Source organism: Heptranchias perlo, chromosome 29 (genome assembly GCF_035084215.1).
Source record: "Heptranchias perlo isolate sHepPer1 chromosome 29, sHepPer1.hap1, whole genome shotgun sequence".
NCBI lineage: Eukaryota > Metazoa > Chordata > Chondrichthyes > Hexanchiformes > Hexanchidae > Heptranchias > Heptranchias perlo.
The window spans coordinates 35,011,779-35,026,452 of NC_090353.1; the positions used below are offsets into that span (position 1 = coordinate 35,011,779).

Consider the following 14,674-nt stretch of genomic DNA (forward strand, 5'->3'; position numbering starts at 1 on the left):
TTTTTTTTTAACGATAACAGAGTAAAGAAAAATATAATTAGCAGCGTGGAAGATAAATGGTTGACCTTTATATCAATGGATGGAAGCTTCGAGTTTGTACAAAATTCCTCTGTCCCCTATTTTAACCCAGATGCCCATCCATACATTGTGTTCTGCCCCTACGACAAGTCCTATCTCAGGTGTCATGCACCTGAGATTCTTGAGCCACTTACTAGGGAAGAGTAGCTGAGGTAGATTCTTGTAGCCTTCCTCAAGGGTTTTTGCCTTTGGACTATCTTCTCCTAGCTGGTCTGCAACCAAGGCTAAAGACCACCACCTAGCCTTACGATGGGGAGGGGGGTGCACCCGTTCCCTTCGGAAGCAAGTACCCCCACTGGACATCAATGGAATATTCAGAGCCGGGACTGTCTGGAGTGAGGCCTGAACCCAATCCTTCTGACTCAGAGGAGGGAGCGCTACCACTGAGCCAGTGGTCACTCCGTCTGGTCGCGAGTCCCCCTCTAGATGCCAACTCAGTATTGAGAGACCTTGTTCTGGTCTCCACTCAACGGGGCTGTCTGGAGTCGGACTCGAACCCTTCACCTACTGACTCAAAGGCGGGAATGCTACCGCTGAGCCAAAAGCTGGCTCCAACACGAGTGTAAACCCATTTATTTGAAATGGTTTAGCACCTGCACTAAAATAGTGGCGAGAGGAATGTCATATGGCTACTTTAAGAATTTATCTTCCAATATCAGGGCCGGTTATTCTGAAGCTCCTACAGGCTGCTCAGGGCTGTGGATGCTCAGTCGTTGAGTATATTCAAGACTGAGATTGATAGATTTTTGGACACTAACTGAATCAAGGGATATGGGGATAGGGCGGGAAAGTGGAATTGAGGTAGAAGGTCAGCCGTGATCTTATTGAATGGCGGAGCAGGCTCGAGGGGCCGTATGGCCTACTCCTGCTCCTATTTCTTATGTTCTTATGTTCAAACTATTGCCAAAGGAGTTAATGACCTCATTTTAAACCCCGCTTGCCCTTGATTATCTGCCAGTTTAGCTCACCTGGGGATAGTCATTATCCTGCTGGTAGTCCGCCTTTCAGTTGCGAGCAGCAGCTTAGGGATGTGGACCCCTGGGAGCCCAGTGTCAAGCTCCCTGCTCCCTGACACATTGTTTTATCAAGGCCCCGTGGTATTTTTAGTTCTGTTTATGATATCTCCACTGTTTTATTTATTTACAGTCAGTTATTTATAAAATCTGGCCGCAGTGTGCTTCCGTGAGACTCGCTGTGCCGGTGCGCTGGGCTGCCCCTTCTTCAATCCATTCAGAAATGCAGGAGCTGTGAGTGAACAGAGACATTCTGACCTGTAATTCCCCAGAAACATGCCCTGATCTCTTGGGTCTCTCCTCATTGCACTGCAGGGTCACGTCAACCCCAGTAACGTTTTACGCCAGCCCACCTCCTGCGGCGGTGCACACGGGAAGTCAGGACCGAGTTTAAACCGAGGCTCCGTCTGCCCTCTCGGGAAGACGTAAAAGATCCCCCAGCACTGTTTCGAAGAAGAGCAAGGGGAGTTCTCCCCGGTGTCCTAGCCAATATTTATCCCTCAACCAACACCTAAAAACATGTTCAATCATGGCCTTCAAAGGGGAACTGGATAAATACTTGAAAGGAAAAAATTTGCAGGGCTACGGGGATAGGGTGGGGGAGTGGAACTTGCTGGATTGCTCGTGTACAGAGCCGGCATGGACTCGATGGGCAAAATGTCCTCCTTCCGTGCTGTAACCTTTCTATGATTCTATGATCTCATTGCTGTTTGTGGGACCTTGCTGTGCGCAAATTGGTTGCTGCATTTCCTGCATTACGACAGTGATCACACTTCGAAAAAGTACTTCATTGGCTGTAAAGCGCTTTGAGACGTCCTGAGGTTATGAAAGGCATTATAGAGATGCAAGTCTTTCTTTTTTATGTACATTATATTATATGTTATATTTTATATGTTATACTATACATTATATTCTATTCTAGTTTATATATTGTATTTAGTTAAATAACAAAACAGGACAAATGGGAAGTAACTTCGTTTGGAGGAGAGGGATTTTTCAGCAGTACAAACTGAGAAGCTGGAAGATGCAAAGCTGGGGTGCTACAGTGTCACCACTGGTGGGAGGGTGTAATTACAGCGTGACAAGTTTACATAGGCCGATTGCATCATAAATGTGGACATAGAAATTTGTAACAGAAGAGGCTGAAGAGTGTGACAGCAGGAAGTAAAGTTTTGTTGACAGTGCATGCAGGCATAAGATGTATATTTTTTAATAGTTTTATGAACTTTTGTTGTGGTTATCAGGGTGAAGGTTGGTGGTGTTGGGGAAGGTAACACTTTCCATTTTGGGCATCGAGTGTCAGCACTCCCAGGGCAGGTACAGCATGAGTTAGATACAGACTAAAGCTCCCTCTGCACTGTCCCATCAAACACTCCCAGGGCAGGTACAGCACGGGTTAGATACAGAGTAAAGCTCCCTCTACACTGTCCCATCAAACACTCCCAGGGCAGGTACAGCATGAGTTAGATACTGAGTAAAGCTCCCTCTGCACTGCCCTATTAAGCACTCCCAACATAAGGTAGATGCAGAGTAAAGTTCCTTAATAGAGTGTCCCAAACTGCCTCGGTATGATATTTAGCCATTCTCACACTAGGTGTCCATATATCTTCTCTGGTTGTCAAATTAGGGTAGTTTTTGTGCTGTAGGTCATCAGGATTGGGTTGAGACTGATCTTTCAGTTAGCAGAGATTGACTTCCATCCCATCGGTATAGTCTGGATTTGAACACTGTTCCCAAGCCTGAAAAGGCACTGTATCTTACAGCCAATCCTCCCCCTCACCTTAGGCTATGTATCTGTCCAGGATGGTACTTGCCCATAGAATTGCTTCCTATAACTACCCAGAATCATACAGCACAGAAGGAGGACGTTCAGCCCATCGTGCCTGTGTCGGCTCTTTGAATGAGCTATCCAATTATTCCCACTCCCCCCGCTCTTTCCCCATAGCCTTGTAATTTTTGTCCCCTTCAAGTATTTATCCAATTCCCTTTTAAAAGTTACGATTGAATCTGCTTCGACCACCCTTTCTGGCATTGCATTCCAGATCATAACATAACCCACTTAATTGCACAAGGGTCTAAGTCCTCAGTTCCCTTCTTATTTCCTATGGAGACGTAATGCACTTCAGTGGTTTTGTGCCTGGACTTCATCAGCTATTTACATTAAATGCCCCCTATGCGTAGATTCCCACATACTGATTTGCATATTTCATCATGGTTCATTATTCTGTTCTAACCTGTGGTGACCGGAATCCCCCTGATCTGAGAGACAAGGGCAGGTAACTAGATACAGAGTAAAGCTCCCTCCACACAAACAGAGAGAAAAAGGCAATCACAAAATCAAAGCGCTTCACTGTGTTTGGGGCCTCGGGCTGTTCCATGATATTCTCCCCCCCTCCCCCCCTCCCCCCCCAAAACAATGTTCTCCCCTCATTTCCTTAAAGAGCGGACCCTTGGCTGGACAGTGAGTAGAGGCCAGACAGTCAGCCCTAGAGGATATCACAACCAGGCCGAATCCTGTCATCCCTGAGAAGAAGGGAGCGAATTGGTGGTGGGGTTGGTGCTGCTCTGTGCACAGCTCGCTGCGTACAGCTCGCTGCGAATTACACTCTTATATAGTCCTTTCCATTCCCCATTCCTCTCCCCTTTTCCCATCCAACCTTCTTAATTCCACTCCATTCTACTCTCATCATCTCCCTCTGCTCGTTACATCCTATTTCTCCTCATTCTTCTCCCCTTTCCCTATGATTGATATCCACCATAACTCTTTTCCTATATTGTAAAGCACCTTCACATGTCTCCCTGCACTATATAATAGCAAGTTCTTGCTGGTCCACGCAGTAGGGGAAGATTTCCTCTGTGTGCTATTTGTAATGAAATTGTAAACATGCTTTGTAAAGAGTAAATTTCTGATTTTGCTTTGATTAGCGAGCAGCGATACTCTTTCTATTGCACAGAGGTTGGGCACTCCTGTAAATATTACACAATATTTCACTGATCTATAACCCTGCTATGAACGTTATCAATTGATAACTTCCTTTCGTTTCGTGCAGTGTGCTTCTTGAACCACACTCGTTACCACATTAGCAAAGCACCTGCATCACCTCCCTTCCACCCCCTCCCCCCGCCATCACTAACCCCCCTCCCACCCCTCACTGCCACAGTAACACTCAGAATTTCCACCGTACTGCGGCTGATCTAAAGATGACAGCGTCCAGACCCTTGAGTTTGGGGTCATGGTGGTTTTCCTCCACCCGGCCATGAGGGGAGGGCAGGGGAGAAGATTGAAGGGTGTGGAAGGTTTTAATCACTCCACTATTGGCGGCCGTGTCTTCAGCTGTCTGGGCCCTAAGCTCTGGAATTCCCTCCCTAAACCTCTCTACCTCTCTCTCCTCCTTTAAGACGCTCCTTAAAACCTACCTCTTTGACCACCTGTCCTAATATCTCCTTATGTGGCTCGGTGTCAAATTTTGTTTGATAATCGCTCCTGTGAAGCGTCTTGAGATGTTTTACTACGTTAAAGGCGCTATATAAATGCAAGTTGTTATTTTGGTAGAGAAAATCAGGAAAAAAGAGATGACTTTGTCACCCTTAGAATTATAGAATTTTACATCACAGAAGGAGGCCATTCAACCCATCGTGCCTGTGCCGGCTCTTTGAAGAAGCAATCCAATTAATCCCACTCCTCTGCTCTTTCCCTATAGCCCTGCAAATTTTTCCTTTAAGTATTTATCCAATTTCCTTTTGAAAGTTATTATTGAATCTACTTCCACCGCCCTTTCGGGCAGTGCATTCCAGATCATCATAACTCGCTGCGTAGAAAAAATTCTCCTCATCTCCCCTCTGGTTCTTTTGCCTATTATCTTAAATCTGTGTCCTTTGGTTATCGACCCTCCTGCCAATGGAAACAATTTCTCCCTATCCACTCCATCAAAACCCCATATAATTTTGAACATCTCTATTGAATCTCCCCTTAACCTTCTCTGCTCTAAAGAGAACAATCCCAGCTTTTCCAGTCTCTCCACATAATTGAAGTCCCTCATCCCTGGTACCATTCTGGTAAATCTCCTCTGCATCCTCTCCAAGGCCTTGACATCCTTCCTAAAGTACGGTGCCCAGAATTGGACACAATACTCCAGCATGGCCTAACTTAACCAAGGATCGAAACTTGGACTTTCCAAGCTCAGGACCACACTGTTTTGTTTTAATTTGTTCTTGGGATGTGGGCGATGCTGACGAGGCCACGTTTGTTGCCCATCCCTAGTTGCCCTGAGAAGATGGTGGTGAGGCCACTTCTGAAGGCATCACAACAACAACAACTTGCAATCATATAGCGCTATTAACGCATCCCAGGGTGCTTCACAGGAGGGTTGAGGTCGCCCTATGCCCCTGGAACCTGACCCCAGCAACCCCAGCGACCTCAGGAGAGGAAGTGAGAAAATTAGAGAGTAAATACTGTTTAAAATTTCACATTTGACACTATTTTCTTTTCATTCACTCTCGGGATATGGGTGTCGCTGGCAAGGCCGGCATTTGTTGTCCATCCCTAGTTGCCCCTTGAGAAGGTGCTGGTGGGCCTTATGCTTGAACCACTACAGTCTGTGTGATGGAGGTGCTCCCACAGTGCTGTTAGGTCTGGAGTTTGAGTTGCAGTACAATGAATATTGCATGTGTGGATTGCTTTTGACTTTGTGTTCTGGTGTTAAATTGAAGCTTGCAAGGAAGTTATTCTACAGTAGCTGGGACGAATTGCTGTACACCTCTCAGTCTGGCTCCGGCCAGTTCTAAGCGACCTACACTAATCCCGTTCCTGACCCAATTCCCATCAAGGGAGTATGGGGACGGTTTCTCTGCATCTGCCTTCTCCCCCTCTCCCTCTCCCTCTCTCCCTCTCTGACGCAATTGAGCCTGGAGAGTTTCTGCAGGAGCTGCGGTTCACACATAAATATTTCAGTGTTGGCCAAACAAACAACTTCATTCTCTGCAGTTTCCCACACAAGAAAGAAATGAAAGCAGTGACAAAACCTGGGTATGTACAAAGCTGCATGAATGAAGCTTTCTTCCTGTCGCTTGATCTGTTCACCAACAACTGCAACTTGCATTTATATAGAGCCTTTAACATAGTAAAACGTCCCAAGGTGCTTCACAGCAGCAATTATCAAACAAAAATTGACACCAAGCCACGTAAGGTGATAATAGGTCAGGTGACCAAAAGCTTGGCCAAAGAGGTAGGTTTTAAGGAGCGTCTTAAAGTAGGAGAGAGGTAGAGGGATGGAGAGGTTTAGGGAGGGAATTCCAGAGCTTAGGGCCTAGGCAGCTGAAGGCACGGCCGCCAATGGTGGAGCGATGAAAATCGGGGATGCACAAGAGGCCGGAATTGGAGGAGCGCAGAGACCTCGGAGGGTTGTAGGGCTTGAGTAGGTTACAGAGATAGGGAGGGGCGAGGAGGCCATGGAGGGATTTTGAACACGAGGGTGGGAATTTAAAAATCGATGCGTTGCCGGACCGGGAGCCAATGTAGGTCAGCGAGCACAGGGGGTGATGGGTGAACGGGACTTGGTGCGAGTTAGGATATGGACAGCAGAGTTTTGGATGAGCTCAAGTTACATAAGAACATAAGAAATAGGAGCAGGAGTAGGTCTTACAGCCCCTCGAGCCTGCTCCGCCATTCAATCAGATCATGGCTGATCTTCGACCTCAACTCCACTTTCCCACCCGATCCCCATATCCCTTGATTCCCCTAGAGTCCAAAAATGCATCCATCGCAGCCTTGAATATATTCAATGACTCAGCATCCACAGCCAGAGGGTCAAGTTTACAGCGGGTGCAAGGTGGGAGGCCAGCCAGGAGACCATTGGAATAGCGGAGTCTGGAGGTAACAAAGGCACAGATGAAGGCAGAGGTGAAGGGGAGTATCTTAGTTTATGGGTCAGCAAGTGATGTCCTGAGTAGGGGGAGGGGAGGCTGGGGAAAGGACGAGCCAGGGAGAGAGATCCCACACAGTACTGCAAGGTCTGTTTTGAAGTCTTAGGAAAAGATCTTCGCTAACTAACTCCCCTCCCCCTTCCCAGTTGTCTTCCCTCTTTTCTCCTGAAGGCACTGACCTCTTGCTGGGATATCGTTCCTCAGCTGTTCTCCAAGTACGTCGACCAAGCGGGGAACCTAGATAACAGAGGCAGACTGCCTCCCCCGAAAGGATGCAGGATTCTCACAGGAAGAAAGGGGGGCCCCCCGATAACACAGTGCCATGGAAATCGGGCGCACTCAGCAAATCACCCGCTTTTCCAAATGCCAGTCCATCCCTGTTAGACATAGGGTGTTGCCAACTCTGGTTGGACATAGCCCTGGAGGTGTCATCACAGGACTTCCTGCCTCCAACTGCCCCGCCCAAACACTCCCGGCATTGGTTGCCCAACATGTCCATCCTTGCGGTGTCCCTCCTTCCCACGGCCAATTGGAAAGTGTATAGACTCTTCATTGTTACCAGATTGGATGATTCTTGACTCAGTCAAACAGACTTCCCTCTCCCCTCCCCCCCACCACAATCTCCAATATTTTTACAACTAGTAAACAAAAGTGTTCAAAGAAAATTTAATGTGCCCCTCTGATTTTTCTCCTGGTCGGCTCGCAGCAGTGTTTGGATTAGTCTTTAATTCCTGGAGACTCCAGGGTATTCCTGGAGGGTTGGCAGCCCTAATCATACAATAAATGTCGGCAGCAAATTCAATGAATTAATTGTCACTGTATTTACTTACACACATGGGCACGCGCATACACGTGCATCACGCGCATACACATACACACACACACACTCGCACACACGCACACCATGCACATATACGTGCCTTTCAGCAGGTGCCACCAAGGAGCGATCGGGATCAGGGAACCTGGTTGATTTTCCTCGCCCTGACCTAGTGTTGCTGAGACCAATTGCAGATTCCCAAGTGCCACTCAGATGAGATCAGCACAGGCCAGGACCAGGAGCCTCCTGGTCTGTGTCGTGTTACTCCATCAGTGCCGTCATCACCAGGAGTGATCTCGGACCCACTACCTCTTGTGTAGAGGCCCACTGTCCCAAACAATTACCCATTTAAAATTGTCACTCAGAGAGTGAGGAGGGAGATTAGGAGAAATCTCTTGATGCTGAGGGTTGTTGGACCATGGGATGCTTTGCCACATGGAATAGTTGAGGCAGAGGCCGTTGGATCTTGTACGGGAAGAGTAAATAAAAATTTGAAGCAGAGGAAGATACAGGGCTGTGGGGAGAGAGCAATGAAGTGGGATCAGCTTTAGATCGCTCTAGTAAAAAGCCGTCACAGATGGGCCGAATGGCCACTTTTCGCTCGGGAAGCTTCTACGATTCTATGGGCATCAGCTGTCATTGAGTACCTCACTCAATTGGCCTGGTTTTTGCTCAGTTGTTTGCTGTCAGCTGGGCTGAAGGGGCACCATGAAAATCTACAGCACAGAAAGAGGCCTGTATGCTGGTGTTTATACTCCACACATAAGAACACAAGGAACAGGAGGAGGAGTAGGCCATAATGTCCCTCGAGCCCGCTCCACCATTCAATAAGACCATGGCTGATCTTCCACCTCAACTCCACTTTCCCACCCGATTCCCCATATCCCTTGATACCTCCTCCCACTCTTAATTACTTCTTCCCGCCTCCCCCCCCACCGTATCACTCTGATTCCCTTCTCCCTCGAGACTCCCCCCTAAACACTCGGCTGGGCCGGGGAGAGGAAATCGGGAAGAGCTCCTGCTCCCGATCGCTGTCCAGTGACTCCTGTCAAGTCTGGTCAAATACCCTGTCGGCACTCGCTGCCAGGGCTCAGCCAATGGTCAGTTGGACGGAGGGCCCAGACCCCAGTGAGAGTCAGCACCTTCAGAGTGGACGGGAGTAAACTGGAAGGGCGGGGAAGAAAAAAGGGAGGGTTGTATTACTTTCCGAAAACCTTGTATGACTGCAGCTGAGGGCTACGTGGCACAACAACCACAAGCTATTTTATAAACTCTTGAATGACTGTGCTGGTTTTGAAGAACACTGATTACTGGTTTGAAAATATACTCTAAGTATTGCCAAACGGCCAATCAGGTCAGCAAAAAAAAAAAATGATTGACAGCCAATTCAACCAGTCAGCGATATTACTGACTGTTTGAATCCCTCCACCTGTTCTCCCAATCAGTTGTGCTTATTCTCTCTCAGAGATTATGACGTGGTTCCTGTTAATAACAGTCACGTTCAAATAAATTAAAATGAGTAACATTTATTTAATATTGGAACATAGGAACAGGAGGAGGCCATTCAGCCCCTCAAGCCTGTTCCGCCATTCAGTTAAATAATGGCTGATCTGAATCTTAATTCTATTTCTCCGCCTTGGTTCTGTAACCCTTAATACCCTTCCCTAACAAAAATCTATCAATCTTTGAAATCTTTAATTGTCCCCCAGCCTCAACAGCTTTTTGGGGGAGAGAGTTCCAGATTTCCACTCCCCTTTGTGTGAAGAAGTGCTTCCTGACATCACCCCTGAACGGCCTGGCTCTAATTTTAAGGTTATGCCCCCTTGTTCTGGACTCTCCCACCAGAGGAAATAGTTTCTCTCCATCTACCCTATCAAATCCTTTAATCATCTTAAACATTTCAATTAGATCATCCCTTAATCTTCTGTATTCAAGGGAATACGAGCCTAGTCTATGTAATCTGTCCTCATAATTTAACCCTTTTAGCCCCGCTATCATTCTGGTGAATCTGCTCTACACCCCCTCCAAGGTCAATATATCCTTCCTGAGGTGCGGTGCCCAGAACTGAACCCAGTCTCCAGACGGGGTGTAACCAGAGCTCTGTACAGCTGTAACATAACTTCTACCCCATTATATTCCAGCCCTCTTGCGATAAAGGCCAACATTTAATTAGCCTTTTAAATTGTTTTTTGTACCTGTCCACTAGCTTTTAATGATTCCTGTTCTTGGACCCCTAAATCTCTCTGCTCATCCACAGTTCCGAGCTTCTCGCCATTTAGAAAATACTCTGATCTATCTATCTTAGGTCCAAAGTGAACCTCACGTTTCCCCACATTGAACTCTATCTGCCACAGTTTTGCCCACTCACTTAATCTCTCAATGTCCCTTTGCAACCTTTTACTCCCATCTACATTATTTACTGGGCCACTTAACTTGGTGTCATCAGCAAACTTCGTATATACAGCTCTCTATTCCTTCATCCAAGTCATTTATAACTATAGTGAAAAGCTGTGGCCCCAGTACAGATCCCTGGGGGGACTCCACTAGTCACATCCTGCCAGTTTGAGTACATACCCATTATCCCTACTCTCTGTCTCCTACCTCCTAACCAATTCCCTATCCAAGCTAATAAGTTGTCTCCTAATTCCATGCACTCTCATTTTTGCGGTGATGTGCACAGGGTGTCAAGACTGTGTAGTCTTCAGGTGAAACAGGGTTAGAGGGCGGAGAATATTTGGACCAAGGCGCACAAATGTAGTTTATTCCCCATTTGAAAGTCATATATTCTGTCCTTCTTTCTGTATAATGCTTTGAATTTGATATTCTTATTTATACTTAAATAGCAAAATTCACAGTGATTTGGGAAGCAGAGAATTAGATTGGACCAGACTGTCTATTAACACCACTGTGTCAGCCAATGAGTTGAAGGTGGGGTGGGGCAAGACTTACATAGGAATATAGGAACAGGAGTAGGCCATTCAGCCCCTCGTACCTGCTCCGCCATTTGATAAGATCATGGCTGATCTGTGATCTAACTCCATATACCCGACTTTGGCCCATATCCCTTAATACCTTTGATTGCCAAAAAGCTATCTATCTAAATATAGCAATTGAGCTAGTATCAATTGCCGTTTGTGGAAGAGAGTTCCAAACTTTTACCACCCTTTGTGTGTAGAAATGTTTTCTAATCTCTCTCCTGAAAGGTCTGGCTCTAATTTTTAGACTGTGCCCCCTACTCCTAGAATCCCCAACCAGCGGAAATAGTTTCTCTCTATCCACCCTATCTGTTCCCCTTAATATCTTATAAACTTTGATCAGATCACTCCTTAACCTTCGAAACGCCAGAGAATACATGCCCCAATTTGTGTAATCTCTCCTCGTAACTTAACCCTTGAAGTCCGGGTATCATTCCAGTAAACCTACGCTGCACTCCCTCCAAAGCCAGTATGTCCTTCCGAAGGTGCGGTGCCCAGAACTGCTCACAGTACTCCAGGTGCGGTCTAACCAGGGTTTTGGACTTACAGCAGTACCCACAGCAACCAGTCTTTTTTTTAGCAAACAAAGTCTATTTACTTGACAAACAAAGTCTATTTAAACAATGCACTGCAGCAAACAGTCTACAGAGTCTATTTAAAAAGAGTTTCTATGAACTACAGCAAACAGAGATCATGACTGAAGCGGGTTGATTTCTCCAGCAAAATGCAGTGAGTGGAGGATAGTTACATAATACAAATTATATCCGTAAAATCAATCCCAGTTACTTACTGCAATGTGGATTCCAGGAGTGATTGACGGGAGAGTTACCCAATCATATCCATTCTGGCAGGGAATAGTGGTGTTACTATATGCAGCCGAGGGAGTTATATACAGGGCAAGAAGGTGGAAGATCAAAATTGAGGTGACTTGGCACCACCACTGGTGAGAGAGTGTAATTACAATGTGACGTGTTTACATAGGCAGTTTTCATTAAGAATAGGAATTTTAAAATGTGGTAAGGTTCCGTCGACAGAACTAGGTGCAGATATAAGATTTTTTAATATATTGTACAGATGTAATTATTTATTATGTGCATTTATTCCTCCCCCTCCCCACGCAGGTGATGACAAAAAAACAGTTCTGTACTTGGATTTGAAACGTCAAAGAGACGAGATTGTTAGACAAGTGGAGAGTGAAAAATGGGAAGAAAGAAGATACAGATCTCCCGGATCGTTGATCAGCGGAACCGACAGGTATGGGATTCCCCGGGGGGGCGTGGTGCAACCTTGAGCCCCCTGCCAACTGACCTCCTCCCCCCGTCCACAGCTGACTCCTCCCCCCGTCCACAGCTGACTCCTCCCCCGTCCACAGCTGACACCTCCCCCCGTCCACAGCTGACACCTCCCCCCGTCCACAGCTGACACCTCCCCCCGTCCACAGCTGACTCCTCCCCCCGTCCACAGCTGACTCCTCCCCCCGTCCACAGCTGACTCCTCCCCCCGTTCACAGCTGACTCCGCGTCTGACCCCCCTCCCCCGTCCGCGTCTGACCCCCCTCCCCCGTCCGCGGCTGACCCCCCTCCCCCGTCCGCGGCTGACCCCCCTCCCCCGTCCGCGGCTGACCCCCCTCCCCCGTCCGCGGCTGACCCCCCTCCCCCGTCCGCGGCTGACCCCCCTCCCCCGTCCGCGGCTGACCCCCGTCCCCCGTCCGCGGCTGACCCCCCTCCCCCGTCCGCGGCTGACCCCCCTCCCCCGTCCGCGGCTGACCCCCCTCCCCCGTCCGCGGCTGACCCCCCTCCCCCGTCCGCGGCTGACCCCCCTCCCCCGTCCGCGGCTGACCCCCCTCCCCCGTCCGCGGCTGACCCCCCTCCCCCGGCCGCGGCTGACCCCCCTCCCCCGGCCGCGGCTGACCCCCCTCCCCCGGCCGCGGCTGACCCCCCTCCCCCGGCCGCGGCTGACCCCCCTCCCCCGGCCGCGGCTGACCCCCCTCCCCCGGCCGCGGCTGACCCCCCTCCCCCGGCCGCGGCTGACCCCCCTCCCCCGGCCGCGGCTGACCCCCCTCCCCCGGCCGCGGCTGACCCCCCTCCCCCGGCCGCGGCTGACCCCCCTCCCCCGGCCGCGGCTGACCCCCCTCCCCCGGCCGCGGCTGACCCCCCTCCCCCGGCCGCGGCTGACCCCCCTCCCCCGGCCGCGGCTGACCCCCCCTCCCCCGGCCGCGGCTGACCCCCCTCCCCCGGCCGCGGCTGACCCCCCCTCCCCCGGCCGCGGCTGACCCCCCTCCCCCGGCCGCGGCTGACCCCCCCTCCCCCGGCCGCGGCTGACCCCCCTCCCCCGGCCGCGGCTGACCCCCCTCCCCCGGCCGCGGCTGACCCCCCTCCCCCGGCCGCGGCTGACCCCCCTCCCCCGGCCGCGGCTGACCCCCCTCCCCCGGCCGCGGCTGACCCCCCTCCCCCGGCCGCGGCTGACCCCCCTCCCCCGGCCGCGGCTGACCCCCCTCCCCCGGCCGCGGCTGACCCCCCTCCCCCGGCCGCGGCTGACCCCCCCTCCCCCGGCCGCGGCTGACCCCCCTCCCCCGGCCGCGGCTGACCCCCCCTCCCCCGGCCGCGGCTGACCCCCCTCCCCCGGCCGCGGCTGACCCCCCTCCCCCGGCCGCGGCTGACCCCCCTCCCCCGGCCGCGGCTGACCCCCCTCCCCCGGCCGCGGCTGACCCCCCTCCCCCGGCCGCGGCTGACCCCCCTCCCCCGGCCGCGGCTGACCCCCCTCCCCCGTCCGCGGCTGACCCCCCTCCCCCGTCCGCGGCTGACCCCCCTCCCCCGTCCGCGGCTGACCCCCCTCCCCCGTCCGCGGCTGACCCCCCTCCCCCGTCCGCGGCTGACCCCCCTCCCCCGTCCGCGGCTGACCCCCCTCCCCCGTCCGCGGCTGACCCCCCTCCCCCCTCCGCGGCTGACCCCCCTCCCCCGTCCGCGGCTGACCCCCCTCCCCCGTCCGCGGCTGACCCCCCTCCCCCGTCCGCGGCTGACCCCCCTCCCCCCTCCGCGGCTGACCCCCCTCCCCCGTCCGCGTCTGACCCCCCCCTCCCCCGTCCGCGACTGACCCCCCCTCCCCCGTCCGCGACTGACCCCCCCTCCCCCGTCCGCGACTGACCCCCCCTCCCCCGTCCGCGACTGACCCCCCCTCCCCCGTCCGCGACTGACCCCCCCTCCCCCGTCCGCGACTGACCCCCCCTCCCCCGTCCGCGACTGACCCCCCCTCCCCCGTCCGCGACTGACCCCCCCTCCCCCGTCCGCGACTGACCCCCCCCTCCCCCGTCCGCGACTGACCCCCCCCTCCCCCGTCCGCGACTGACATCCCTACCCAATTTTCTTACCCTTTCTCTCGCTAAGGTATTGGCTCCAATATTTCATGCGTAATCCTAGAGAGTGAGTGCCGACAAGTTATTTGGCAGTGGAGAGAATCACAACGAAGTCCACACCCTTACATTCTCCAGCTGGACAGCGATGAGGAGTTGGGTCCTTGGCTGGTTCCCATCCCCTTCCCATTCCAGGGTATCTGAGGCCAGTGGTGGCACCTCTGATGATACCTGAGCTGACGCCAGCTAACTTTGTACAGTGGGCATCGAAACTACAAGGCTCTGTACCACACTGGGCACTGAACTTACTGACTAAACCCACCCAGCAGGTTGCCAACGGACAGTTTTTAAAACAAAATTGTGCCCCCTCCCCATCCTCAATTTTTTTAACTCAGCATCCCCCTCCCATTACGTCCTTCACCATTGTTGGACTTGTGCCAATATTATTATGCCAGTGGCCACCAGGACGGCCAAGAGAGCAGACTGGGCTCACCCTGTTTTGGTTTTCTCGTCCTGCTAT

At 51.6% G+C, this 14,674-nt stretch overlaps 1 protein-coding gene across 1 annotated transcript in view; it reads left to right on the forward strand.

Moving 5' to 3' along the window:
* mef2b (myocyte enhancer factor 2b) overlaps positions 1-14,674 on the forward strand; it is a 100,786-nt gene that overhangs the window by 38,391 nt on the left and 47,721 nt on the right. Inside the window, exon 2 of the mRNA XM_067968494.1 lies at positions 11,927-12,059. Within this exon, the coding sequence (XP_067824595.1) occupies positions 12,006-12,059 (54 nt within the window). The 5' untranslated portion in view covers positions 11,927-12,005. The remainder of the gene's footprint in view (positions 1-11,926; positions 12,060-14,674) is intronic.